The 27,871-nt window shown below is 38.5% G+C and overlaps 1 protein-coding gene and 1 long non-coding RNA gene across 5 annotated transcripts in view; one reads left to right on the forward strand and one right to left on the reverse strand.

Annotated features, from left to right (window-relative positions):
• Positions 1-968: 968 nt before the first annotated feature.
• RBPMS (RNA binding protein, mRNA processing factor) overlaps positions 969-27,871 on the reverse strand; it is a 112,519-nt gene continuing 85,616 nt past the window's right edge. For all 4 annotated transcript variants that reach the window (XM_087716371.1, XM_087716368.1, XM_087716369.1 and 1 more), the window contains 3 exons: positions 10,935-11,004; positions 5,014-5,120; positions 969-3,526 (listed from right to left, as the gene is read on the reverse strand). In XM_087716371.1, coding sequence (XP_087572497.1) covers positions 5,075-5,120; positions 10,935-11,004 — 116 coding nt within the window. In that variant the 3' untranslated portion in view covers positions 969-3,526; positions 5,014-5,074. The remainder of the gene's footprint in view (positions 3,527-5,013; positions 5,121-10,934; positions 11,005-27,871) is intronic.
• Positions 13,361-17,568, forward strand: LOC148045513 (uncharacterized). The gene is made up of 3 exons (XR_015696597.1): positions 13,361-13,586; positions 13,973-14,294; positions 17,301-17,568. It is a non-coding gene; the product is annotated as an uncharacterized LOC148045513 (long non-coding RNA).

Consider the following 27,871-nt stretch of genomic DNA (forward strand, 5'->3'; position numbering starts at 1 on the left):
TACATGCCATGCCTCCTTATCACTTCCCTAATAAATGAAGGGCCAGTCTGTTGGGAGAACAGATTCTAGCTCAATTCAATATCAAAGCTATAATGTGTTTTTTCTAAGAATGCATCTGTAATGATTTCACACTATGAAGGATACCATACGTAGTCATTCTCATCAGTTGTAAAACAATTATTTCTGTATTGTGGATCTTTTTTAGTGTATATGCATGCCCATGTTGCCTTTAACATTTTATAGAAGATCTGCATAAGCTTGTGGCTCTTACCTTGTCGAGTGCAGAAGATCAGTGACTCATTATATGTGGCTAGCTTGGGAAATATATCTATGGAGATTCTCAGTCATTCAAGTCATGGTTGTCCAAAGGTGCTTTTTGTTTTTCCTTGAAGATGTTTTGCTTCTCATTCAAGAAGCTTCTTCAAATCCACTCCAATTGATTCAGGGCCAGGCTTCTACCCATTTTTTTTTGCCATGGCCAATAGGATGGGAGTACTGTAAGGGAGAGGCCTCTTTTTACATGGAAGATGGGACTCGAGTGGTTTTTCTTACCCTCTCCTATTTGGATGTTTCAATCTCCTAACACAGATGGTTGAGGGTTTTCTATTCTTTTTTCCCTGATGGTTTTCTTTTTTTCTGTGATTTTATTCTGTAGGAGTCAGTTGCAGGATTTGGGAGGAGGTTAAGAACACGTCCTGAGAGGGTGAGTTGTGTGATTTGTGGAGACTATACCTATTGGAATCTGGGGTAATATATAGGAGGTACCTGTGCCAACACTGACTTGTAGCTACTATTTAAATGTTTTCAGGTTTTTCAAATTAACAATAATTAATTTGAAAGGGGGAAGATGAGGGAAGTATAAATGAAAACTGGGTTTGGGGGTAAGATATTAAAACTAAGTATTAACATGGATTTTCGCAGATTCTTATTTCTTCAAATGGATGCAAGTAAATAAACAGACATGGTAGTATAGATCATATTTTTATTTTATTCATTGCTTTTATTTTTAGAAAATTATAATAGAAAAGTATCTTTTAACAACTTTTTTTCTTCTAAAAAAAATCATAGACAAATTGGGAGCATTGTATAATTCAGTCAATGCCAGTAAAAGGCTGTAGAGAAAAGTCAGGTGTTTTGTGAAACAATCTAGCACAAATCTTTTTAGGGTTGTTTAACTATCTACAGTTACATCTTAAATTTGTTCAATTTATCCATATTGTTTGCTTAGTAATGGGCATTTTTCAGTTGCAATTTGAGGCTCTTCTGATGTGTTCAGAGTAGAACTCTCAGGAGTAGCAGCTGCATCACATCCAGAGGAGAACAAGCCAAGCAACCCTCTTGCAATTTTGCATTCTTAAAGCCTTTTACATTTTGACATATAACTTATATTTCTTACAAAAAATGTATCTTATTTCAGGATAAGTGATAATAATCCAGCAGAGAAGCTGCTGCTTCATGAACATTTGATCTTACTAACCCTATTAGCTTCTCTACTAAGCAGGCCATCAGAGCCAGACTTGTCACTATTGTAAAATATCTGGGCTAGTAGCTGGAGGGAGAACAGTGAGGGATTTCTGGAACTGGCAGCCTTCAGCAATTGAGAGAAGAATAATTTCCCATGAATGATTGATCTATGAACTCTTCTGCCCTAGGTTGTTGCACTCCTAGCTGTTCAAAAAACTGCAGGTGCAGTCTTATGCACTTAGAAGCAAGCCCTATTCAGTTCAACAGACCACATATCCATGTAAAGTGGAAATAGGAAGCAGATTTAAAAATAACTTCAGTAATTCAGTTCATTAGCTTCTAACAGGTGCACCTTTGGCTACAGGTGAATTTGTGTGTCACACCTGAGCTAAAGCTGATCTGTGGGAGAGTTCTCTTCAATAGAAAGAAAACAACATTTTAAAAAAAACCAACCCCAATGTTCCAGAGTCCTATTGCAGCACTAAAGTCCACCCAGACTGGGTAATGTCATATGGCTACAGCCGTTATCTGGCTCCTAAAGATAAACCCCTTCAAGAAAATGGAAAGTTTGAAGTAGCTTTTCCTTGGCACGCTGTGCCTGAAATCTCTTTTTTTCCCCCAAGAGTACAGACTTACAGTAAGTGAAATTGAATAGCTATTTAACAGTGGGCACCTGAAGATTTCTCCCCAGCAGGGAGTTCTGGTCATGAGGGCAATCCTTTACATGGGGCTGCTGCTACTGCTGCCACCTCACAAATCACCATCTGGCATCATTGCATAGATTTGGGGCTGACTACATATGCCTGCTACTGAGATTACCTGGGAAAAATCAAGAATAGCTGGTAAGCCAAATATCCCAAGGATGGCATTTCATTAGAATCAGATTCAGCAAAAACCTTTGGCATTTTTCATGAGGTGCTGGGATCAACAACTGAAGTTCAGTTTTCTGGATCAATGGTCCAGTCACCTCTTACCTTCCCCAAAAATATGATTAACAATAAATGACCAGAAACAATTCGCTGTATATTCAGAACAAAATCACAAAACTAAACTACATTTCAAAGATACGCACGCATACACAAACAGTGTATAAGTTATAAAAATAGATGGTATGGATGTTAGAAACTTGATTTAGAGTACATAACTTCCTGGACAGCTTGGTCCTCCAGGATGTGTTCTCACAAATACCAGGTTTTTTTTTCTTTTTCCTTTTCCAAATAATACACACAACCGTATGAGATATATTTGTCTGAAGAGAAATATAGTATTATAGACACAGTCGCAGAAATGTTCATAATTATGACTGCACAATTTCATTCATAATAGAAATTGACTTTCTACTTTCTACAGTGTACTACTTCTTATTCCCACACAATTGTGTATCCAAATATAGAGAAAAAAAATACAGCAGGAACTAGCGATCAGGCACCGCTAATGTACAGCACACCAACTGTTACAATCATGAAAAAGCTATTATATTGCTGATTGTCTTGCTCAATATAATTTGGCACAATTAGGCAAAACATGAAAATAGCTACTACAGGAATACACTTCATATATTTAAAACATACCATCTCAGGCTCCAAAACCCGATAACCAAAATTGTCTGTGCATTTCAAATAATACACTTTTTAAAAAATCTGAACCAGATTTAAAAACATGCCTTGAACATGCATCTTAAAAGGGTAGGAAAAGAGATTATACATACTTAAAAATCAAACATATACAGTAATCAGTTCTTCCACCCAAGGTACAGTCCTCTTACTTAAAATGCTTGGTATAAAAATAGTTATTCTCTCTGCTGCTCTGCTTGAAAATAATTTTTTCAAACAAATTCATTCATGCTTATAGAATTTAAACTCTTAGACTTTTATACAATGTAGAAGAGGAACATATTATTATTATGGTTCACACAGTCAAACAGATGTTTAGACTGGATTTGGCATTTTTATTATTATCATTATTATTCAATACTTTCTATTTTATTTTTAAGAAGATGTGTGATAGAGGCTGTGGCAAAGTCTTGAAGGAATCCACGCTTGTGTGTGTGTTTTTTTTAAGCCTGTAAAAAAGAAAAGACACGCTTATGAAGAAACAACACAATCAAAGGTTCCAAATGGCCAGAAAACCAAGAACAAAATTCCCAAATCTGGAGGGTACTGCTAAAGGGAAATTCAGACTGGATGCCAAAATGGGAAGAGATAGTGAAGGTTAATACTAAAGAACTGGATATTGGATGGAGGTAAGGAGGTAGTTTATACTTCCTTGTTAAACTGTTCGAATACTTGCCATGAAAATGCAGTAAATTAAGCCATAGTCTAAGACTATAATGTCTAAAGCTTTAATGTGTAAGGCACAATAGCAACAACAATAACAACAATAACAACAACAATTAATAATAACCTTGTTGACTCTTACTACTGCTGGTGGAATACAGAGGTACCGTATTTTTCGGAGTATAAGACACACCAAAGTATAAGACGCACCAAGGTTTTGAAGAGGCAAATTTTTTAAAAAGTAGGTAGGTAGATAGAGGAATAGAGAGGGAGAGAGAAAGAGAGAAATACAGTAGATAGTTAGGGAGAGAGAGTAGTTAGGTAGGTAGGTAGGTAGGTAGGTAGATGAAGAGAGAGAGAGAGAGAGAGAGAGAGAGAAAGAGAGAGAAATACAGGAGGGAGGGAGGGAGGGAGAGAGAGTAGTTAGGTAGGTAGATGTTTCCAGGTGTATTTATCCATGTGCTGGAGAAGGAAATCGCTGACAATCTGCAGCACCTAAGACTTGTTTCTGCTGGCACAGTACTTGATCAATCTAATTCTTATCAGTAACTCTAACTAAAGAGCTTTCCGAAAGAGGGGGAAAAAAGTTTTTGCACTCTGCAAACCTCCCAAAAAAGGCCCATTTTTCACGAAAACGCCCCCCCCCTTTTAAAAAAAGGCATGAATAGCCTTGAGGGTGCTTGCAGAGTGCTCCTGGGGGCGGGGGACCAAAAGCAAGCAAAAAATGGCCCGTTTTTGGTCAAAAAAATTGCATCCTTATGGAGGCTTATAGAGTACTGCTGGGGGTTGTGGGGGGAAAAAAACGGCCCATTTTTTGCTCATTTCTGCCCTCCCCGGCCCCAGGAGCTCTCTAAAAGCCTCCATAAGGGTATGCATGGCCATTTTTGTGAAGGGGTTGGGCTTCGGGAGGCAAACAAATGCTGATTTGATGTATAAGGTGCAACCAGATTTTCAGCCTCTTTTCTGAGGAAAAAAAGGTGCACCTTATACTCTGAAAAATACGGTACTTGAAAATTTTGTGAATCCTTTTGTATTTTCAATATTTCTGCATAAATCTAAAACACAATCTGTTCTTCATTCAAGGTCTAAAACTAGATAAAGCGAACCTAATTAAACAATTAAGTAAAAAATACCTGTCCACTTATTTATGAAAAAGTGATCTAAAGCTACATACTGTATTAGTGTAGAACGTTTCCAACGTTGAAAAAGTATTAAAAGATTGTTTCATTCAAAATAATGTGTACTTTTATGATTGCAGTAGATGGTGACTTACCGACCACACTGCAATTTGGAAGATGAAGGTAAGACATCAGTAGCGACTTTGGAAGAATGCATCAATACCCACAAGACAGAGTGTAGCCGCCATCACACACCTGATATCTAAGTAGAGATAAATGTGTCATCAGAAACTCCATTAATTATGTACAGAATTTATAAAGTATTACTAATTACTGTATGCTACATATTTTTCTTTTTCTCCTCTTGATTATCTGCCAATCTTATTCCTAAAAATGGAGACCAAATGAGAACAAATTGCCTCAGGCCACTCAAAAAAGATCTCTGTTTTACACCATCTCTTAAAAGTCCTATGTGCTTCAGCTTAGAAAAGAGCCTGAATATTGTAACTTTTACACAAGATCGTGAAAGCAATTTTCCTGCTAACATACATGGTTTGGATAATAGATAAAAATAGAAGTAGCCTGATCTATATACCCAAGGCACAATGAACTCTTCACATAATGTTATTTATTAATCTGAAGCCAAACTGAAGTACAATACACAATTATGGTACAAATAGCTAGAATAGAAGTTATTTAGTAAACTTTGTATATTGGGTTCATGTTCTTATCTAATGCGCAGAAATACTGTTTTTCGGTTTCTTTTCCTGACTATATATTTTATTTCAGTGTTACCAATACATGATAAAGCCAATTAAGTGAGAGGATCTTGGAATCCTAGTGGACAACCATTTAAATATGAGCCAGTAGCGTGCAGCAGCTGCCCAAAAAGCCAACACAGTTCTAGGCTGCATAAACAGAGGGATAGAATCAAGATCACATGAAGTGTTAATGCCACTTTATAATGCCTTGGTAAGGCCACCCTTGTAATACTACATTCAGTTTTGATCGCCACAATGTAAAAAAGACTCCAGAAAGTGTGCATAGAAGAGCAACAAAGATGATTAGGGGACTGGAGGCTAAAACATATGAAGAACGGTTGCAGGAACTGGGTATGTCTAGTTTAATGAAAAGAAGGACTAGGGGAGACATGATAGCAGCGTTCCAATATCTCAGGGGTTGCCACAAAGAAGAGGGAATCAAACTATTCTCCAAGGCACCTGGGGGAAGAATAAGAAGCAATGGCTGGAAACTAATCAAGTACAGAAACAAGTTAGAACTGAGAAGAAATTTCCTGAGACTTAGAACAATTAATCAGTGGAACAACTTGCCTCCAGAGGTTGTGAATGCTCCAACACTGGAAGTTTTAAAGAAAATGTTGGATAACCATTTGTCTGAAATGGTATAGGGTTTCCTGTCTAGGCAGGGGATTGGACTAGAAGACCTCCAAAGTCCCTTCCAACTCTTCTATTCTATTCTATTCTATTCTATTCTATTCTAAGTAGTTAAGGCATCAAGCTAGAAACTGGGAGACCTGAGTTCCAGTGCCTTAGGCACAAAGCCAATTGGGCCATTTCCTCTCTTTCAATCCTAGGAATGAACAAAGGCAAATCACTTCTGAAAAACCTTGCCAAGAAAACTGCAGTTTTACACTCCACCCTTAATCTCTGAAGGCATTGTGGACAAGTAGCATCTTAACTGCGCTTCCAAAGACACAAACGCTCTAATTCTGTTGTTTCCCAACATTTGAACTACAGAAACTTTTTCTACCCATAGGAGATAGGCCATTTTATTTGGCTATTAGAGCAATAGAGGAAGATCTTGTGGAATTGGTACATCTATCTTCTTCAAGACTAGGAAATGATAACTTGCTAAATGTCATAGTGAATCACAAAAATGTGAGTTAACTTATATAAATTTGTTTATGGATGATGTGATTTTTAGTGATTGAAACAATTTGGAGAGTCTACTAAGCAATTAATTATAATTACATGGTATCTATTTGCAAAATGAAAACACTAATCCAGTTAAAAACCAGTGGAAATGCTGACATTTAGCTTGATTTTATAATGATTAGTCAACAATGTATGCTACCCATTCTTTTGTTCAACTGTGGAATAGGATCAAAAAAATAAATCTCTGTTATCTGCACAACCAGTCCAGAGACATAGGCTAGGATAAAGAATAATTGCTTGCCCAAAGATAGATACTGAAATCAGTAAAAGGCAGCTTTCCTATTGGCAAAAGGTGGGTATGTGGAGTCCAAGGATCTCTTTCTCAAAATGATCTAAGGCAGCAAGAATGATGAACTTGAAGTATTGGCTGATTGTCCAAAGAGGAACAGCGGCCTAAAGGAGGATCGGCCCATGTAGCCATTTTCCATTGCTAGGTTGCTTTGCCAGCAGGTATACTTTTAGTGTATGAAATAACCGTTCCATTGTCTTGATTTTTTAAAAAAGAGCCTGGTTTCTTTTTTATGCCTCAAGATTCATATGCATTATGGAAGATGAACTTTACATTCAGATGTTCCGTGGTTTTGCTGGTGCAATAACTTAAGAGAATTGTTCCCAAATATGGTTATGTTTGCATAATGTTTTGGAGAGAAAAATCTGTGAGTCCTTCAATCTTATTTTTACATCTCTCCCTCTCATACACAAATATGCTAGTATGAAAATAACTTACTGCTGCACTCATTGTATCTGTGCTTAGAAACACCAGCCAATTCTCATTTAGTCACTGATGATTAAATTATTTAGGCTTGGGAAAAGAAAGTTGCTATATTAGGAAAAATACATTGACTGAGTTTGCAAAGAGAACGCCAGTGCAAATCATGATATTCTGTCTAATGAGGCTGTGATGTGATTTTCAAATATGACAAGAATAAGCTGGATAGATTTGATGGAAGGAGAAAAGGTTACAGGAATTAGAAACTTACATTCTTTAACAATCCTTTATGTACTCATTTTGGCTTACCTCCTTTTAGCAACTTCAAAATTCACTTTGGAATAGAAATTTAAAATAAAAGTGAACAGCATCTCTTCCCCCAATACTGGACTAACCATGATTAAAATTTAGACATGAAGATCAACTTGTTCTGAGGTGCTTAACAATTTCATACATGACAAAAAAAAAAAAAACCTTGGCAAACTAAAAGGTTGAGTAGTGAATTTCCAGCAAAGACTGGTCTCTTGTTGGGTGCTCATAAGCACAGCATGAAGAGAACTCATCCAAACTCTATGGTGTTCAACAGATTGCCACTGAACATCACAGAGCTTCTTCAAAACCATCTCCAACTAGATGACCTTTAGGTATATTGTCCTTCAACTCCCAGATCTCCAGCCAACACACTTACTTTGTCACATAATCCAAAACCAGCCACATTCTCAAATGTAAAGGAATAGGAAATGGTAGCCCACTTTTGCATCAGCAAATTCCTTTTAGCATTGTACTACTGCATTTTTCCTGGTTGCCTCTATTGAGCCATTATCATTGTTGAAGTTTGCCTGACTAGTTTTTTGGCTTGTGATTAAGTAGAAGCTGCATCAGAAATGCTCTGGTGGTGTGGTTGTGAAATTGTCCCATGGAATCTGAAAGAGTTCTTATGTGAGGGGAAAATGGATAATATTGCCTAACTGGGATTTGCAACAAAGACTGTTGATATGTCACGCTACATCATGGCTCAATGAGCCACAATTAGGGTTTAAATGCATATTAAGTCATAAACCACAGTAACTGGATTTATATAACACATAGAGCCACAATCAAGAAACCATATTTTGGCAGCACAGTATGTGATCCCCACCAAAACACTTTTCTTCTTTTAAGGTTCCACCAAGTTGCCAAGACGCTTCAGAATATTGTACACTGCATTACATTCTCACACCCAGCCATTTTGTTTTTCCTGCAGTCAGTCAGCACCTTATCCTGCTGCACATGTTTACTTCTATTTTAATGTTGTTAAGAGCTGTTTTGCTCATTATGGTTTTTCTTTTAACCTAATTATGTTGCCGTCCCTGTAAATCTGATGTGTTCCTCTGAGTATGCTGACACCTCCCTCTTTCAGCTCCAAAACCATTCTCTGTAACTGTCACAACTGTGTATCTGACATCACTTGTGGCACACCTATACCTTTTCCTGAACAACAGTTTGTATTCTGTCACATGTCTTCTGTCATCAAAAGATGCAAGAAAAGCAACCGATCCATTTTGGAGTTCTACCTGGCTACACCATGAGATAATGAATCCTAATAGTTTCAGTTCCCAGGGCTGAAATGAGAATATGCATAAATTCCCAAATCACAGGGTTTCAGGGGTGGAAGGTGAATAGTATGCAGAAAGAATATCTGTAGGAAGTCTGAAAAATACAGCTCCAAAGGATGAGGGAGAGGACTTTGAGTTTCAACCACTGCCTAATAGACCAGCAGTTCCTCAGGAGAAACTTTTCCTCCTCCTTTCTGCTCATTAGGGCAGCCATACTGCTTTGTCCCATTTTATTTACAGAACTAAATTCAGCTTGCATTTTCTTCTTTTTTTTCACCCCGTGGACTCTATCCTTCAATAGTCCTGTGAGCATGTACCCTTGATTTATAGCTTTCCAACCCTGAATCTCAGCCAGTGAAGTTTTATTTTTTGTTATTGTTGTTTTTTTAAAACAGATGTTTTATTTGGCTAAAAATAATCTAAAAATAGAGAGAGATAACTGGTGAATAATCCTCTTTGGTTCAGAAACAAAAAGCTGCAAAAGTCAAAGAGGCTGGCTTGGGTTCTTCTTAGCCAGAGGGTAGATGGAATTGTTTGTAGTTTGTTTGTAGTTTGTAGTTTGTACATGAACCCTTGACATTGTAAGTATGTATCATTTGTCTATTCTGACATTCAAGTAAGAGCCATGGTGGTGTAATGGTTACACCAAGGCTAATTCTGCCAACTGCCAGCAGTTTGATTCTCACTGAGTCAAGGCTGACTCAGCTTTCCATCCTTCTGAGGTGGGTAAAATGAGCACCCAGATTATTGGGGACAATATGCTGATTCTGCAAACGGTTTAGAGAGGGCTGCAAAGCACTGTGAAGCAGTATATAAGTCTAAGTGCTATTGCTCTTTCAGATCATCTTAAGACCGCTCTCTACCTGTCCGGAACCCAGGCAAAATAGGACTCCCTTCTTCCTAACCCTTTAACTCACGTATTACAGGGGTCTCATGCACACAGGGAAGGGATTATTTATATCCCTAAAAGAATGGGGGATAACTAATCACAAGAGATGAAAACATCTTGAGGTCCTCATGTGGGAATGCAATCTTTACAAAAGAGACTGCTTAGAAAGCTCCCATCGTAGGCAAGGTGGGCAACTATAGAAAGCCACATATTTTGTCTTTTGTTGTGATATCTGAGGAACATCATCAGATTTAATTCACTGCAATGGCCTTAACATTCCAAAAATACCCTCTAGCCTACATGATTAGGGCCTTAAATGTATAATTATTTTCTTTTATTACTTTCAGCAAGCTCAGCTCATTCCGCCATCCATTATAACTGATTAATATTAGGTTAAAATGTTAAAATAAGGTTTAGCCCTGTTCCCCTATTTTTTTTACCATGAGAAAAAATGTGCATAAAATGTTTTTTCTTGCACATGTCAACTTCTAATTTCTGCCATTTCATTTAATTTAAGTCAATGGTTAAGGTGTTGAGCTTGGACTTGAAGAAACGCAGAGTTTAGTTCCCACTTAAACCCATGATTTTCAATCATCACTGTCCTGGTCCAGTTTCTCCTAATTAACAATTAAGAGGACTCCAGTGTATGCTGAGTTAAGCTTCCAGAATATTAATAATATTATTATTACTAGTAATAAAATTATGCCCTAGGACAAAAAATCTGTCCCCTCCAAATTGTCAAAGGGTGGTTTTTCAGAGAGAAGACATTTGGAGACAGGAGGGAAGGGAATAGCTGTGAGTGAGTAATCACAGGTCCAGACATTCATTCTACACACACACAGCACAAAAAAACCAAAAGCCACAGCCCTTGGACTCCCCCTGGTGATCAACTGGAGCTTCTGGCAAGTGGTGCTTGTGCTCTACTCACACAGGATTCAGCAGAACTGACGGGACTTCCAGCCCTGAGAAGTAGCCTCTGAGGGAGGGAGCCAGCGGATCTGAAAAAAACCAAAGCCCACAAGTGAGAAATAAGACTCAGGCAAAAATGAACAATACTTTTCCATAATGTCCTTTTTCTAGTTCCTTGGAGCTCGGACTCATCCTTGTATCTCGAACAGCCAGTTGGAGCTACTTTTCATTTGTTTCATTTATTAGCTTTACATTTTACAGGTGAAACTCAAAAAATTAAAATATCGTGCAAAAGTTCATTTATTTCAGTAATGCAACTTAAAAGGTGAAACTAATATATGAGTTAAGTCTCATTACATGCAAAGCAAGATAGTTCAAGCCGTGATTTGTCATAATTGTGATGATTATGGCATACAGCTCATGAAAACCCCAAATCCACCATCTCAGAAAATTAGAATATTACATGCAATCAATAAAACAAGGATTGTACATAGAACGATATCAGACCTCTGAAAAGTATAAGCATGCATATGTACTCAGTACTTGGTTTGGGCCCCTTTTGCAGCAATTACTGCCTCAATGCGGTGTGGCATGGAAGCTATCAGCCTGCGGCACTGCTGAGGTGTTAGGGAAGACCAGGATGCTTCAACAGCAGCCTTCAGCTCTTGAAGCACAGTGGTCCAAAGACCTGTTGCTCAGTGTCCAAAGTCCTCTTTTCTGATGAGAGTGCTTTTGCCAAAAGCACTAAAACCTGGTTCAATGACTGTGGGATTACTGTGCTTGAGTGGCCTCTCCATTCTTCCTCCATACTCTGGGTCCTTGGTTTCCAAATGAGATGCAAAAAAGTTGCTCTCATCAGAAAAGAGGACTTTGGACCACTGAGCAACAGGACTTTGGACCACTGTGCTTCATTAAGATCAGGGTCAACGCAGCTGTCTACCAGGAGATTTTGGAGCACTTCATGCTTCCTTCCACAGACGAGCTTTATGGGGATGCTGACTTCATTTTCCAGATGCCCACACTGCCAAAAGCACCAAAATCTGGTTCAATTACCATGGGATTACTGTGCTTCATTGGCAAGCAAACTCACCTGACCTGAACCCCATAGAGAATCTATGGGGCATTGCCAAGAGAAAGATGAGAGACATGAGACAGAACAATGCAGAGGAGTTGAAGGCCACTATTGAAGCATCCTGGTCTTCCATAACACTTCAGCAGTGCCACAGGCCCATAGCTTCCATGTCACGCCACATTGAGGCAGTAATTGCTGCAAAAGGGGCCCAAACCAAGTACTGAATACATATGCATGCTTATACTTTTCAGAGGTCCGATATTGTTCTATGTACAATCCTTGTTTTATTGCTTGCATATAATATTCTAATTTTCTGAGATGGTGGATTTGGGGTTTTCATGAGTTGTACACCATAATCATCACAATTATGACAAATCACGGCTTGAACTATCTTGCTTTGCATGTAATGAGTCCTCTCCTATATTAGTTTCACCTTTTAAGTTGCATTACTGAAATAAATGAACCTTTGCACAATATTCTAATTTTTGGAGTTTCCCCTGTATATCCTGTGAGACTGCTGCAAGGTAACATAAAGGGAGTACCTTTGCTACAGCAAAGGAGCAGATAAAAACAAAAGTGAATCAACAAGAAGAATGGGTATGCAAGAAGCATTAAGAGAGAATAGATCCGCATTACCTGATTAACCTACTGAGATCACTTATGAATCTAGCTTTTTAAAGAATTTCACTTTAAAAAAAGAACTCTGAGCAAAGAGCAGATTTTTGCCCCACTATACTCTGCTTATATCCAAGAATATTATATAATTCAGTGGAACATTGACTATTGAGAGCAGGGGACTTGCAAAGCATAAACTCAGTCCTGCACTTCACATATCCCACTTGAGATTAGTGGTCATTATCAATATATGCACTTGCACTGCCTCCTTTCATATATCAGAAGGGACTATTTGATATTTAAAAACTAAGGAGAGCCTGGGAGACCTGGAGATTTAAAAATCAAGTCACTGTGTGGTGGAGTTCCATAATCATATTTACATAATAATACAACATAATTTTAAGTTATAGTAAAAGATGCTTTAGCCTTTACTGAATGTAAAAATTCAAAAAGGAAAACAGAATGTGAATTTCCTAGGAATATATTGTGAAAAATAATGTTACTATGAAGATAAGCCATTTGTAGAGGCTGGCCTTCACAAGGAAAATCACTTCAAATTCTGGCTCTCTTTCAAGATAATAAATTGACCCTGAAGAATACAATGGTTGGCCATTTCACTAACCATTACATTCGTAAATAGCATCCTCAGCCCATCATAATGATCACAAACCATCTTTTTAGCTCTGGCTGTTGAGACCAATTATTCCAACAAATTCAAGTGTTGCATTGCTTGAGAATCTCTCTCCCGCCCTCGGCACTCTCTCATGTTTGACCTCATGGGTTTTATAATTATTGCATTTTATTGTGTTAGTTATTTGCTGTTTCACAATTTGTTATTTTATTATGGTCAATTACTGTAATAAAGTGTTGCTATGATTCTAAGGACAGAGCAGAACAGTTAAGAGACGTTAAGTCGTCCTTCTGGATGTTTATCAGACAGCATCAGCACTAACCAGTCAGTGGGATTCTCTACGCAGCTACCAGGTAAGATCTTCAATCAGGAAGGATCATACCTGCTGGGATTCGGGGGAACGATCACTATTGTTAGAAAATAAAGTACAGAGGAAACTCTTTTCTGGAAATACAACACAGAAGAGACTGACTAGAGACTGACTGAGAGAAATGGCAACCAGCAGCGGAAAGAAAAAAGTTACTCAGTTCCTTTCCTATAGGTCAATGGCTTAAAGTCACTAGCAGGCTCATTAACTTATTGTGTCATCTCATTCCCAACCTCACAGAGCCAGCCTTCCCACACGGATCAAGCCATTGTCTATTTTTGAACTCGTTGGGTAGATGGGTGGGCCTGAAGCCAAACAGGGAGAAGGCAAAGTCAGAAATTCCTGCTAAGTTGATCTTTTCTTATCCCACAGATAGCTGTATGCAATCATAAGATAGGCATGAAATGTTCTATCTTCACTGAACATTTAACATTTAAAAGTCTAATTGAATATGGAATATATTCAGAAATGCGAAGAGTACAAAATATTGGTGAAGATGCTGGTAGAACCTCACGCTTCCATTACTTGGGGCTTAGATGTTTCCAGAAGATGCAGCCTGGTTCTCCACAAGAGGGAGTTCTCTCAGCCAGTTCCTCCCCTCATCCCTTTCTTTTCCAGCTGACATGAAAATGAAATTTCCTCCTCCAAGATGAATTCAAAACCACACTGCAGTTACCAACTAATTACTAACACAGTAAGAGATTATAATATTACGGTTATAACAATAAAGGTCACAAACAAATACAGGGCAACTCTGTAGGGGAACATGTTTTATGTCCTTGAATTCTGCAGCCACAATTCATCCTTGACATGCCTTCCAGATAAGGTGAGGCAATCATGTTTTAGTAAACAATGTCATGATTCCCTTTTGCAGAGCATCTGTTAATCCTTGGTGTGATGAACAGATATTTCTCTAGCATTATTAGTGATGCAATACAGTTTCATAAATGTTTAAACAATTTAAACAGGAAGAAAATTTATTATCACCTGACATCTGTGTAGGGGACAGTAATTGGTTATGGGTGTTTTGCTCAGATGAACATGAACTGAATATAAAGACATAATACTTGATGCTGCTAGCAAAACAATGCATGTTCATTTTATTCATGTAGCATTACATGGACGTCATTACATGTACATGTACACACACACACACACCTTGCTTGGAAACCTGGACCACTTAAAAAAAAACCAAAACCAACAAAGAACACAACCAATACCAAATGAAAATAAAGCAGCCAGCAGATGAAGCAATTTGACATCTACCATTAGTTAAAAAGATAAACCACTACATTGCTGCTAAATGTTATGAAAAACTATGATTAAATAAACTGGACCTGAGTCACTCATGTCTGCAGAAAGTGCTGGACAAGAATGTACAAAATTGAGTGGCTCTTCCATATTAACAGGCAGTGGCATCTTCAGGAGAGTCCAATAAAACTAAGATGGTGATGGTGGCAGCACAAAGACCCATTTGTATTTGTCACCATGATATGCACATATAAAGGGATAGGGCTTCACTTTCACTGCTACAGCTGCCATCGTGCCTTTTTTCATCTTCCCTGTGAATATCCTGTTGCTGATGCCATACCATACCATTTTTCCTTTATTGCAGATGTATTGCACTACTTTCCCCACAGCACCAAAGCCAAGAGATCAGGAAAAAGCTGTAACATTTTAGACCAGGGGTGTCAAACTCGCAGGCCATGGACCTGATGCGTCTCACATGTTGGCCCCAGACAGTTTAGTGAAGGGGAGAAAGTTCCAGTATCTCATGTAAAGCCGCTGTGACAACATGAGTTTGACACCCCTGCTTTAGGATATTTAGATGGATCCCAAAGTAGCAGGATAGGAGAGCAAACCTATCACAGTAGTCAAGTAAATGACTTGAAAAATCAAAGTTGTGCAAAAAAGACATCCTTGTAACTAGTGAATACTAGTGTAACTACTTCCAGATTTGCACTCCAGTACAAGGGCAAACTCTTTAGATGGATAGGTCAAGTTTTAATTCTGAGGAGGAAGGGAGGAAGGGATTTCCAGAAAAATTGCAGACTGCGGGAACCATTTGTGCTTCAGTTTGAGATGTAGACAACAGACTCATCCCCAACAACCTGTGCCTATCTTCAACAGTGAAGGGACACAGGACAGAAAACATTGTGCAGCCAAGGCTCCACACCCATTTGCACTGCTCAGGTGACCCTAAGGACACAGATAAACCTCCAAGTGGCTTCAATGACTCTCTAAAAGAATGCAAATGACCAGCTGTCTGCAAGGAGTGTAAATTATTCCATTCCCTACCATTCAGTTAGAGCTGAAGAAACTTCTTGGATGAGTGGTGAAACATCTTCAAAGAAAAACAAGAAAGTGCAGTTGCCTCCTGAAAAAGCACCTTTGGGAAGAAGGGATTCCATTCCAAATAAAATCCCTCCTTGAAAAAGTAAGCTGCTTTATCATCTTAGAAAACTATCTTCAAAAGCCTTAATTAAGAAGCTGACAGAATCTTATCACTTCCTGCCTGATACTCTACGGTTATCCCACATTATACATTGCAACGACCCAATGCTTGGTAGTCAGCATACTGCATCAACCTGGTTCTCAGGTGAATAAATGCAACAGCCCAATCCTCTTATTTGTCTTATTTTAAAAATGTAAAATGTAAGCATAGGAAGTATAATGCATGAAATGATCCTACGAGAAACTAATCCATCTAAATCATAGCTGTCTTACTAGCTTCAGTCAAAACATACGCAAAAATGAGACATCTTTTGTTAGCTTTATCTTTGTCCCTCTCAGGGCTTTCCCCCTACTGACACCTAACCACAGCCTAAACGTGGCTTGGCATATTTTTAGGCCTAATTTTGTCTTCATTTCATCCACAGCCCATGAGTGAAACAGCATTAATTCATCCTTCGCGGTACCAGCGTTAAATTCAATATTATCTAAAGATAGCTTTAATTTATATAAAATATATCACCATAAACTTTGGGGAAAGTCAGAGGGCAGCTGTGGCAAAAGAAAAATAAATAAATGTATTGTCAACTCAGGAATGGGCAGAGGGCCCTTCAATGCAATGGTGAGAAAACCCCCGAGTCTGTCAAATTGTGTGCATCATCAGAGAGACAAATGACACAACATTATATGACTTATGAATTTGCAACGGATGTTGGGACTCTAGCACAAAAGGCCAGGATTTGTTGGCAATATTCCAAAATGACATTATAAAACAAAACAAAATCCCCACCATTCAATCAGAACTGAAGAAGCTTTTTGGATGAGAAGTGAAATGTTTTCAAAGGAAAAAAAAAGTCTAATTGCCTTTTGAAAAACACCTTTGCCACAGCAATTGGCACTTCTTGTGAATCAAATCCTGGACTCTCATGATATGCTCTCCACCAATTTGCACAGAACCTTATCAGGAGAGAAAAACCAGAAGACTCCAAACTTAATGCAATGCCAAAAAGCCTTGGTTGTCACTTCCAGAACCAATCCTAAATTTGTCACCAGATTCTAATTTTTAGTGATTCATAAAAAAAAATAGACCAAACAGGGCAATGTTAATTTTAAATTTGTTTTTAAGTTTAGCTCAGTTTAAATGTTGATTATATTTATATATTTAGGATATTTATATGGCTGCCTACTCACAGCGACTCTAGGCTTGCAAGCAATTTAATCAAATGTATTTTCTTCTGGTACCTTATAGGCCACTGAAACACCAAGTAAGCCTTGGCTGAAAAACACTTCAATATTAAAGAAAACTTAGCTATTTAATTTCATGACAATTTGCACTAATTCAATCTTCAAGAGAAGCATTATCTGCAAGAGAAAGGGGAATAATATGGTTTTATTAGTATTTGAACTTAAGTACTGAAGACGTTTTTAAGCTCAAATAATGTTTAAATGTGACCTCTTTAATTAATGTGTTTTAATAAAATATATTACAGTCCTGATAGTTGAATGTTTTGCCGGAGGGACAGCATGGGGAAAAAAGGAAAGACAAAAGCAGAGAGTTATACTAGTTGAACAATTATATCTGGAGTAAATCTGAGTGCCCAGCTCCATTTAATTCTTACAACTGCCTGGCATCCACACTTTTCCAAAGTCAATTTTTATTTGCTCCAAATTCTACTCAGGATTAGAATTTGAATGTAAGAGTTTGCACTGGTTCCCACTTCCAGGTTGATCAAATAATTGCCGGCAAGCTTGGATGGAACAATAGAATATCTTAAAAGAACTTTTTGGCTCATAAAGCATTGGATTAAGTTCATATACGCAGAAGCAAAAACATGTTTACACTTGTACACATTGGCAGCCTATAGCAACCCAGGAAATGGACAGACTTAAATGTTCCCAATGCACACATTCCACAGAGGCTAATGGCCTTCTCTTTGCAGTTCTGTATTTCTTCACTACAGGGGTTTTGAAATAGAGACGCCCAGTACATTTCCGATATTTAAAATAATATATTTTTTTCCTACCAACCTCTCGTGAAATTACATTCATCTTATCTCCAGGACAGTTCTGAAACAGTTTACAGTCATCCTTAGTTGTTCCCACATTAGAATTTCCCAGGAAGAATGCTAGCTAGGGAATTCTGAAAGTTTAAATCCACATTTAAAATTGCTATGGTTGAGAAACATTAATCTAGCCATTAATTTGCCTATCAATCACTCTCTCCATCCATAGTAAGAAAAATAATCAATACGTATTTTCTTGCTAGCTGGGGATATTTGGTGGGAGGGAAAATCGTTATTCCCTGCTCTCAGTGTGCCCTATTTCTAGTGTAAAAGAGAGCATCATTTGTGGGCATCATGCCTGTGGCAAGACAGGGCTCACTAGCAAATTTTAACATGTTTGTGCTGAGGAAAAGCCCTACAGCTTCCATATGAGATAATCTCAACATAGAAAGCATGGTGCTAGAGCTTTTTGTATGTATTCATTAGTTGTATGCATTTTTTGCAGGTTAGATATTGTTACCCTACAGATTCCCAAGCATAAGCATCATTTTATCAATAAAATAGACAACAGAAAAATTTGCTTTGTTTGCTAAATTTATGTAAATAGGAACAATCCAGACTGGATTATACCAAGGACCTAACTAGTTCACCATTTTCCTCCTAACCATCTACAAAAAGTAGTATACTGTACATCATCCAGGTCCCTCATTGAGGGAGAGTCTAGAAATCTAGAAGCACAAAATATAAATAAATAATTATGAAATCAAACAGGACATGAACCTTCTCATGCTTTTGCCTTCTAGCTGCTGGGAGCTCCTAAACAATGAACAAGTCACAATCATAAACTGTACTAATTTCACAAACTTAATCATTGTATGAGATACCTTCTTTCATCTGACCTGATTTTATCACCCATTCATAATTTTATAATATATACCTTACAGGGTGATGGTTGTGGGGAAAATAGGAGAGAGAAACCATGTTGGATATATTCACTGCCTTGAGTTATTTGTAAAAACAATAAAGGCGAGATACAAATAAATATTTTCAAATAGCTTAGCCAGTAGTTTTCAGAACAAAAGTCTGAAACATGTTGCTATTTCTTCAAAGAGAAACTCTTGATCCTCCTTAATTTTCTTCTAAAAGAGAGATTATGGGCAATGTAATCAGAATTTTTGAAATAGGGTAATCAGTACCACAGACCGTATTCCAAACGTAGCCACATCAAATGAAGATACTAGATATTATTTTCAGTTCTGTTCATTATAATTCTTAGCACAGAATTTGTCCTTTTAATTTAACTATGACTATATTGTGAATAGTATTTCCATACAGACACAGGCAGAAAAAAACACAGCTTTTATTTTTTTTATAAGTAATTCAAGGCAGTGAACATATCTAATACTCCTATGTCTTCCCATTTTCCCCACTACAGCCACCTTGTGAGGTGATGGGCTGAGACGAAGTGACTGGCCGACTTTCATGCCTAAAGCGGGACTAATCTTGCCATACCGGGAAAGAATCTGTCTTTATTCTGTAGGAAGTTAAAACCCACCCCTCTCCTAGAAAAATGAAATATTCTAGGAAATATTGAAAAGGCAGAATATTTTTCTGGATGTGAAAAGGAAGAAACCTGTTTCAAAAAGACAAAGTAACTCTTCCTGCAGCTTCCTGCCCCCACCTACTTTGTCCATGAGCCATTAAAGCCTGAGATAGTCCCTTTACATAATAAAGAGTTTTCCCCTTCAGCTCCAGGGAGATGGGATTAAGGCATGATAATATTGGCCCTTTACTCAACTGACCACATGGCATCTGAGAATTCAACCAAACCTGGACTCAGCCTAGAGAGTTGCCCCTGCATGGCCCCATGTGAGTCTGACAACCAATCAGAATACATTTCTTGCACAGGAGCAAGAGGCAGATAGGTGGGTCAGAACAGATTATAAAAGCCCTGCAAGCCCCTCCCTCGCCCCTTTCTTTTTCACCCAACACCTGGAAGCATGTGATCACCTTTTCCCCCAGGACCTCAAGACATAAGGTCCTGTCCTCCATTAAACCATCTTTCTAAGCAGCCTCCATGCCTCCAGTGTCTTTTCCCCCCACTTGGAGCCGAACCCAGAAGGACATTTCTTCCAACAGTTCCTAAAGTTATCCTCAATGTTTCTCACCTCCATGCCTGCAGTCCAGGGGAGGCACAACAGAAAGAGGCACAAAACCTGACATCTTTGGAAGAATGTGACTGCAGAGGCTGGTGTGTGGCCAGGGATGGGATTCAGCTGGTTCAGACTGGTTCAAGCAAACCAGTTGGTTAAATGGGTTGAATCCCACCATTGTGTGTGGCCCTTTATTTGTAATTGATTCTCTGCCTTGCTCCTTGCAAGCCGACTGAAAACAACCAAAGTGAGAGCAATATGGAGGATCAACAGGCCAGATTTGTTTAGCTTGCAGTGGGTAGGGCTCATTAACACTGACAATGTGCTTTGAAAGCACAAAAAAACAATAACCTGTTCAGCAAGGTCGAAGTGAACTAGAAAACTCAGTCAAGAAAGCAGAACATAAAACACATTAGAGACAAGATGCAATTTTAAATTATGCAGGTCAGAAAACATTTGCAGATTTCTTGGGATGATGTACATTCTCCAGGATTTTAGACTGCCACATGATTTAATCCAGTGTTTTTCAACCTTTTTTGTGCAAAGGCACGCTTTTTTCATGAAAAAAATCACGAGGCACACCACCATTAGAAAATGTTTAAAAAATTTAACTCTGTGCCTATATTGACTATATATAAAGTGTTTTTCCCACGGCACACTTTACACTATGTCACAGCACACTAGTGTGCCGCGGCACAGTGGTTGAAAAACACTGATTTAATCCACTGGAAGCAATGGAAGTGAAGTTGTGACTAACACTGATTAAAGTCAGGTTTCAGGTTTCAAAACAGTCACAGTGACCCAGTGAGGCAATTGACTGATTGATGATCTAGCTTATGAATATGCTTCATCTTCACAAAATGACATGTTTGGTCCTGAGGCTGGAATTAAGTCATACATTTACTGAATGGTACAAACTTTTTTCCCATCCTTCATTTTAAAAGAAACTTTGGGCAGGGACATATCGATAGTACCTTTTCTGTTCTCAACAACGTATTTTCAGTCCAACCTTGCACCTCTACCAGATGCTAATCATCATCTAGTCACTGATCATCCTAATATAGTTCAGGGATCTGATAATTTTTTAAATAAAATGGTGAGGAATTAAACCTGCATTCAAACATGGATTGAGCTATAGGAAGGTCCTTCACTTACAACCATTCATTTAGTGATCATTTGAAGTTATTACAGCACTGAAAAAAGGAACTTATGACCTTTTCCTCACTTATGACCCCCTGGTCACATGATCAAAATTCAGATGCTTGCCAACTGAATTCAGCAAAGCATTTTGGAAAAGCATTTTTGCAAATGCAATCTTGCATTTATGATACTTGCTGTGTCCCAGGGTCATGTGATCATCTTTTGTGACCTGACAAAGCAAAGTCCATGGGGAAGCCAGATTCACTCAACAACCATGTTACTAACTTAACAGCTGCAGTGATTCCCTTAACAACAGTGGTAAGAAAGGTTGTAAAATGAAGCAAGGCTCACTTAACAATGGTCTCACTTAGCAACAGAATTTTGGGCTCAATTGTGTGTAAGTCAAGGATTACTAGTATAGCTTTTTAATTGGGAAACATCTTAATTCATCAACCAAATTGCATTTTTATTTTGTATAACCATAATTCTCCTAGAGGCAGAAGATTTATTATTTTAGTAAACTATTATTTTATTATTTAGCATTAATTCATTACAGCTGTCCACTCCAGCAAACTGCAAAATTTAATACCAGGTCAAAATAAGTCAAAGCATTTAATGCTTAAGTTATTCAAGAATCATCCATCTTATGAAAGAATGCCTGATACTAAGAATTTTATAAAGTACGCTCAACACAAATTAGTCACAATTAGATCTGCTTTGCTGTTTTGGAAGGGAGTTAGTCATGATTAACTTTGGCTGGATTTACTACCTCAGAATTTTTAAAAATCTCAAACAAACTTTCATGTGCTTTGACTATCCACGCATAGTAAATTAAATTGACTGCATGGACAAACCCTACTGTTTTTTTAAGTTAATGAACAAATTAAAACATTAATCCTTTGGAATACTATCTAGTGTTAATCTAGGCACACTAGATTAACACTAGATAGTCAGAAAGCTCAAAACTTTCATAGCAAAAATTATCTCTTCTTTGAGATCAGTTTTTAAAAATTATTTTTATACACAAATGATTGAGGAGTGGAGAGAAAAATACAAAAAGTACAAATGAATGGGAATCTATACTACCTAAATTTGGTAGCTGTGGATTAAGTAGCTTTTGTCTGTTGTGAGAATAAGGGTTAGAGTTAGGGTAAGAGTAAAAGTAAATAAAGAAATGGAGAGAAAAATGGTTGGACGTGAGAAAAAGCAGCTCTTTCAAAAAAGAAAACAAAAAGGTGGAGCAATAAAGAAAACCAGGAAAACATTAAAAGAGGTTTACATGAAGCCGCTGGGCGAGATCATACGTCGGCACGAGATAAAATACCATAAATACGTGGACGATACTCAGCTCTATCTGTCCACCCCGTGCCAACTCAGTGAAGCAGTTGAAGTTATGTGTCAATGCTTGAAGGCTGTCAAGGTCTGGATGGGAATGAACAAGCTTGCACTCAATCCTGACAAGACTGAGTGGCGATTGATGCATCCTTCCAAAGATTGGCTACTTACTCCATCTCTCAGACTGGGAGATGAAATTATACGCCTCTCAGAAAGGGTTCGCAATTTGGGAGTCCTCCTGGACCCACAGCTGACTTTAGAACATCATCTGTCGGCTGTGACCAGGGGGCATTTCCCCAGGTTCACCTGGTGCACCAATTGCGACCCTACTTGGACAGGGAGGCCCTTCGAATAGTCTCTCACACCCTTGTGACCTCAAGACTGGACTACTGTAATGCGCTCTACATGGGGCTGCCCTTGAAGAGTATTCGGAGACTTCAGCTTGTCCAGAATGCAGCCACGCAAGTGATAGTGGGTGCACCTCAGTACACCCACGTTTCACCTATCCTTCGCGAGCTGCACTGGCTGCCTATTGGACTCCGGACACGCTTCAAGGTGCTAGTCGTTAATTTTAAAGCCCTACATGGTATCAGACCTGGGTACTTGAGAGACCGCTTCCTGCCAATTACCTCCCTACAACCGATCAGATCCCACAGATTAGGCCTCCTCCAAATTCCATCCGCCAGCCAGTGCCAACTGGCAAATCCCCAGGGGAGGGCCTTCTCTGTGGCTGCTCCGGCCCTCTGGAACGATCTCCCCGTGGAGATCCGGACCCTCACCACCCTCCCGGCTTTCCGCAAAGCCACGAAGACCTGGTTGTTCTGGCAGGCCTGGGGCTGAAGAATTCCCAGCCCCACTTGAAATGTTGTGACTGCTATTGTTTTTACTTTGTTTCTTTTGTCTTATTTGTACCCCCTTCCCCCTTTTGGTTGTTAGCCGCCCCGAGTCCCTTCGGAGTGGGGTGGCATACAAATTAAATAAACATTCCAAATATTAACAGACCTTTGTATTAGGTAAGATTTTAACCAAGGTGGCGCAGTGGTTAAATGCAGCACTGCAGGCTACTGCTAGATCAGCAGTTCAGCGGTTCAAATCTCACCGGCTCAGGGTTGACTCAGCCTTCCATCCTTCCGAGGTGGGTAAAATGAGAACCCAGATTGTTGGGGGCAATATGCTGACTCTCTGTAAACCGCTTAGAGAGGGCTGAAAGCCCTATGAAGCGGTATATAAGTCTACTGCTATTAAATCTTAAATAATGTGTCTTCGTGGAAGGACAGCCCCATGTAAGGAGAAACAAAAAGGAGTCCCTTGGGCTGCTAACACCATTTCCAAGAAAATGGATAAGGACACTGAACCATGACAGCTCTCCTGAGCAAAGACAACACAGACAAGCACATCTGTCCCCTAAATTCCTCAAGCTAATTCCACAAAGCTAATCAGCATTCCATTATCTGGAAACCTGCACCTCAAGTATCTCCTTGTGTCTTCAGGAACATTTGGGCAATCCCAACCAGCAGAAGGTTGTGAGCCAACAAGATTTCCAACAAAAACTCACACTAATTTCTTCTAAACTTGCTGAATGTTCTTGGCTACAAAGGAGCATCCAAGCATGCAGGATTACAGACCAGACATGCTCCCCAGGCAGTCCCCAGTGATTAAAGCCATCCATGTTTCATTACTTTCCCCCTTTGTTGGTTAATTTTTAAGTAGATTACACCAGCTTTCAGAAAACATTAGGAGTTTCAGGCAGTAAGATTCAAGGAGCAGGAAAAGTGTTTGTGACAGAACATATAGTACATTACTGGGCACGGTGATCTCCCACTCGGCCAGATGGATTTGGAGATTTTCACATGCAATCTGCCCTGTTGTAACTCGTGAATAAAAGATAGTTTTCCATTCCAACCTAATTCCCCTTTTCCTGTCCTGTCACAAATTGTTTTCCTCAAGTTCATGGTTTGTATTCTCAATCATTTTCCACAAGTCTTCAGACAATATCTTTTAGGGGCAATATTGGCAAAAATGCATTTGCTAAGAAACATTAACACACTCTATGTGTTTTACTTTTTATTTAATAATAGCACTATGTTAACTGTGAAATATTTAAGAAGAATACATGTCAAGCATCCTGTATGCCTCAAGGTATTTCCCAGGAAAGATGCCGTAATGACTTCATAGGTAGTAAAAAGATAAAAACAGTGGTCCTCTTTTCAAAATTTAACTAAACCTGTAAGAAATAAAACAATACAGGCAATCTGCAGGATGGGTCTTTCTGAAGATGCCTTGGAGACTACATAAGCTCCTGACATTTTCACAGCAGTCAAGATGGATCTCTTTTGCCAGGCATTTAATTATTAATATTTGTATTGGTTTTAAGTGATGATGTCAGATTTTTATTTTTGCATGTGGAATTTTATCAATTGTAAATTGCTTTGAGAGCTCTGATTGTATAGAAAGTATGGATATTGAATAGCAAAATAGTTAGTAGTTTCATTATATCATTATAACAATCAAGTACCAGCCTATAACATCAGCTGGTCCATTCGCCCCCTCTCCCCCCAGAAAAGATAGATCTCAGTTGTGAAATGAATTGATTCAGATTAACAAGGATCCCAATGCCAGAAAGGAATAATTCTATGCCTCCTAGGAAACTAAAAACTGAGAATGTGGTCGGTAGGGGGCTGGCACACCACAAGGAGATGTAGTAAAAAAAAAGTCAATCTTCAATCACTTTTTGAGAACATGAAAAATAAAATATTAGCCAAACAGAATTGACATATTAATCAACTGTTTTTAAGAGAAAACCTAGTGAAGAGGCTGCCTCTCCAAGAATTTCTATGATTCTCAAATTCTAGTACCTAAAGAACAGAGTAGGAAATCTAATTATGTGGATTTATGAACTTGAAGTCATTCCTGGAATATTCATAGCTGAGATGTCAGATATTGATTACTGGAGTTTTCAACATACAAAGCAAACATATTATCACACAACCCTTACCCTAACCTATGATTCAATTAATCAATAGTATTACTTGACAGATTAAGCTAACATGGCAAAACTTCAGTTTCTAGCATGTGTGCTTTCCATGCTTTTCCCAGTTTGCTCAGAAGAGCACATGAGAGCTTTCCCATCCAGTCCACCTCGCTTCACTTAAACATTAGTGCTGGATATTTTCAGACTGTTTAACATTCCTAAGAGAGAACGTCTACCTGGATTACAGGAAACACTCAATGATATTTGCATGGTTGACTTGTATAAAAGAGATGTGCCTTTCTGAACCTGGCCTTTGTACCTGCAGCATAAAAGAGTTTATGATACAGAAAACAGAATTTTCATTAGATTGAAAAATGAGAAGCCGCCCTGGATACCAGAAGAAATATGATCATTATCTAGCTTAGATTTAGTTAGCATTCTTTCATGGAGAACAGTATTTGGTTTCATATAACAAAAGCAGCCCAAATGTCCAATGTCTCTGGATGTTGGACCAGTGTGAATATTGTTATCCACTGAACATATTGCACCATCTGACTCTTTAAAATGATTCTTTTAATAAAAATGAATTATGAAGCTGCCCCATTGCAAAACAAAGCAACATGCCAGCCTCTATTCTTGCTATATTTTTGAAGAAACACCTTTGCTCAATTCCTCCCTGTCCCCTCCCTCATTACATTAGCATGGTAAAGAGCACCCTGTGGGACATGTCAATTTTCAAATTTATTTGTATTTCATGAGTTGCCATGCTGAACATGACAAACATTCTGTGGGTGCCTCCAACAGACCTTTTCAAATTTCCAGTCATACCTCTGGAAATCCCCCAAAAGCAATCTGTCTCCCCATCTAAGAAGTGTAATTCTTAAGTTAATGCATTATATATGATTGTTGGATTCAACTAACCATTTATCAAGGGTAAATTTACCAAAGGGCAATAAAATCCTTACAAGGAAGGGGCTACAAAGACTGACTTAGCAAAATGGCAGAGAAACTTCCTTCTTGCTGTTGCTTTGATTTCTGCCTGCAAACAGACTGAAACCAATATCTTCCCCTTGTGTAGGGTGACTAGCTTACTCAACTCAATCAGGCCCTTAAAGCAGCTTACAGTTAAGGGATGCCCACAACAAACACACCGCAACTATCACAGAAATCCAATCTTCTGCTGCTTTAGAGAAACAAAAAGGTCACCTAAACAGGCTGATCTTCCTAAGTTTTCTTAAGGCTCAAGGAATGTCAAAGAGGCAGAGAGGTTGGCCATGGCCCCGTGCCTCTCCCAATAGTTTCACAGAACATGCCGGATGTGCAGATTTGCTTCCTCCCTCGTGCAGTAGGAGAGGCTTTCTTTGCAAAACTTCAAATAAACTAAGCCCTGGCACTGTAGGACTCAATACCAGCATTCTGACACATGGACAACTACTGCTACTCTTACAAAAATCATGCCACTTCTGCTTCCACTTTTGTAGCAGTTTGCAAGGTGTACTTTGGAACAGCTGAAGCTTTCAGATATTCATGCAAAGGTAGCTCTATTTAGTAGTTTTATTTAAAACATGCAGAGATATTCAATCTAGACATTGCCTCACAGAATCTCAGAATCATAGGGACATTGCATCTCCCATCATGCCAAATCAATATTTCTCAAAAAAAAACAACTCTAATGCATCAGAATCAGATAGAAGGCCCTCCTTATCACCCCAAACAATTAAGAATTAATTAACTATCACAGAATTAAAAGAGTATACAGACAGTCCTTGTTTAGCATTATAAGTGGGACGGCAACTCAGTTGTTAAGCAAAGCGATCTGAAAGTGAAACAATGACTGTGCTTATGATCTTACTTCAGTTTCCCTTTGCTTTACAGATCTGCAAAGGGCATAATGTGAAGATTGGTAGTAAAGTTGTAGTACTTTTTCATCAATTTTCATCCTAATGGTGAACAGTCACTAGACAAAGCACTGAGGACTACCTATATTTGCTTTCACACAATTGTAAACCTAAAAGCAGTCTAAATCCATTTTTGTTCAGTCCTAATATTTCAGTTCATTAATGTTTATGTAGATCATCATCTTTGCCAAGCATCTATTCAACATTTTACTCATCACTAGAAAGTACACAAACAACTAGAATAGCAAATAATTACAAGCACATTTTCACTTGGCAAATGGCTATAAATACTCACTTCGTTAGGATTAGAATATCTTCAG

The sequence above is a fragment of the Thamnophis sirtalis genome, unplaced genomic scaffold (genome assembly GCF_051295495.1).
Source record: "Thamnophis sirtalis isolate CommonGarterSnake01/CBP01778 unplaced genomic scaffold, rThaSir2_p1.2 scaffold_5, whole genome shotgun sequence".
Taxonomy (NCBI): Eukaryota; Metazoa; Chordata; class Lepidosauria; order Squamata; family Natricidae; genus Thamnophis; species Thamnophis sirtalis.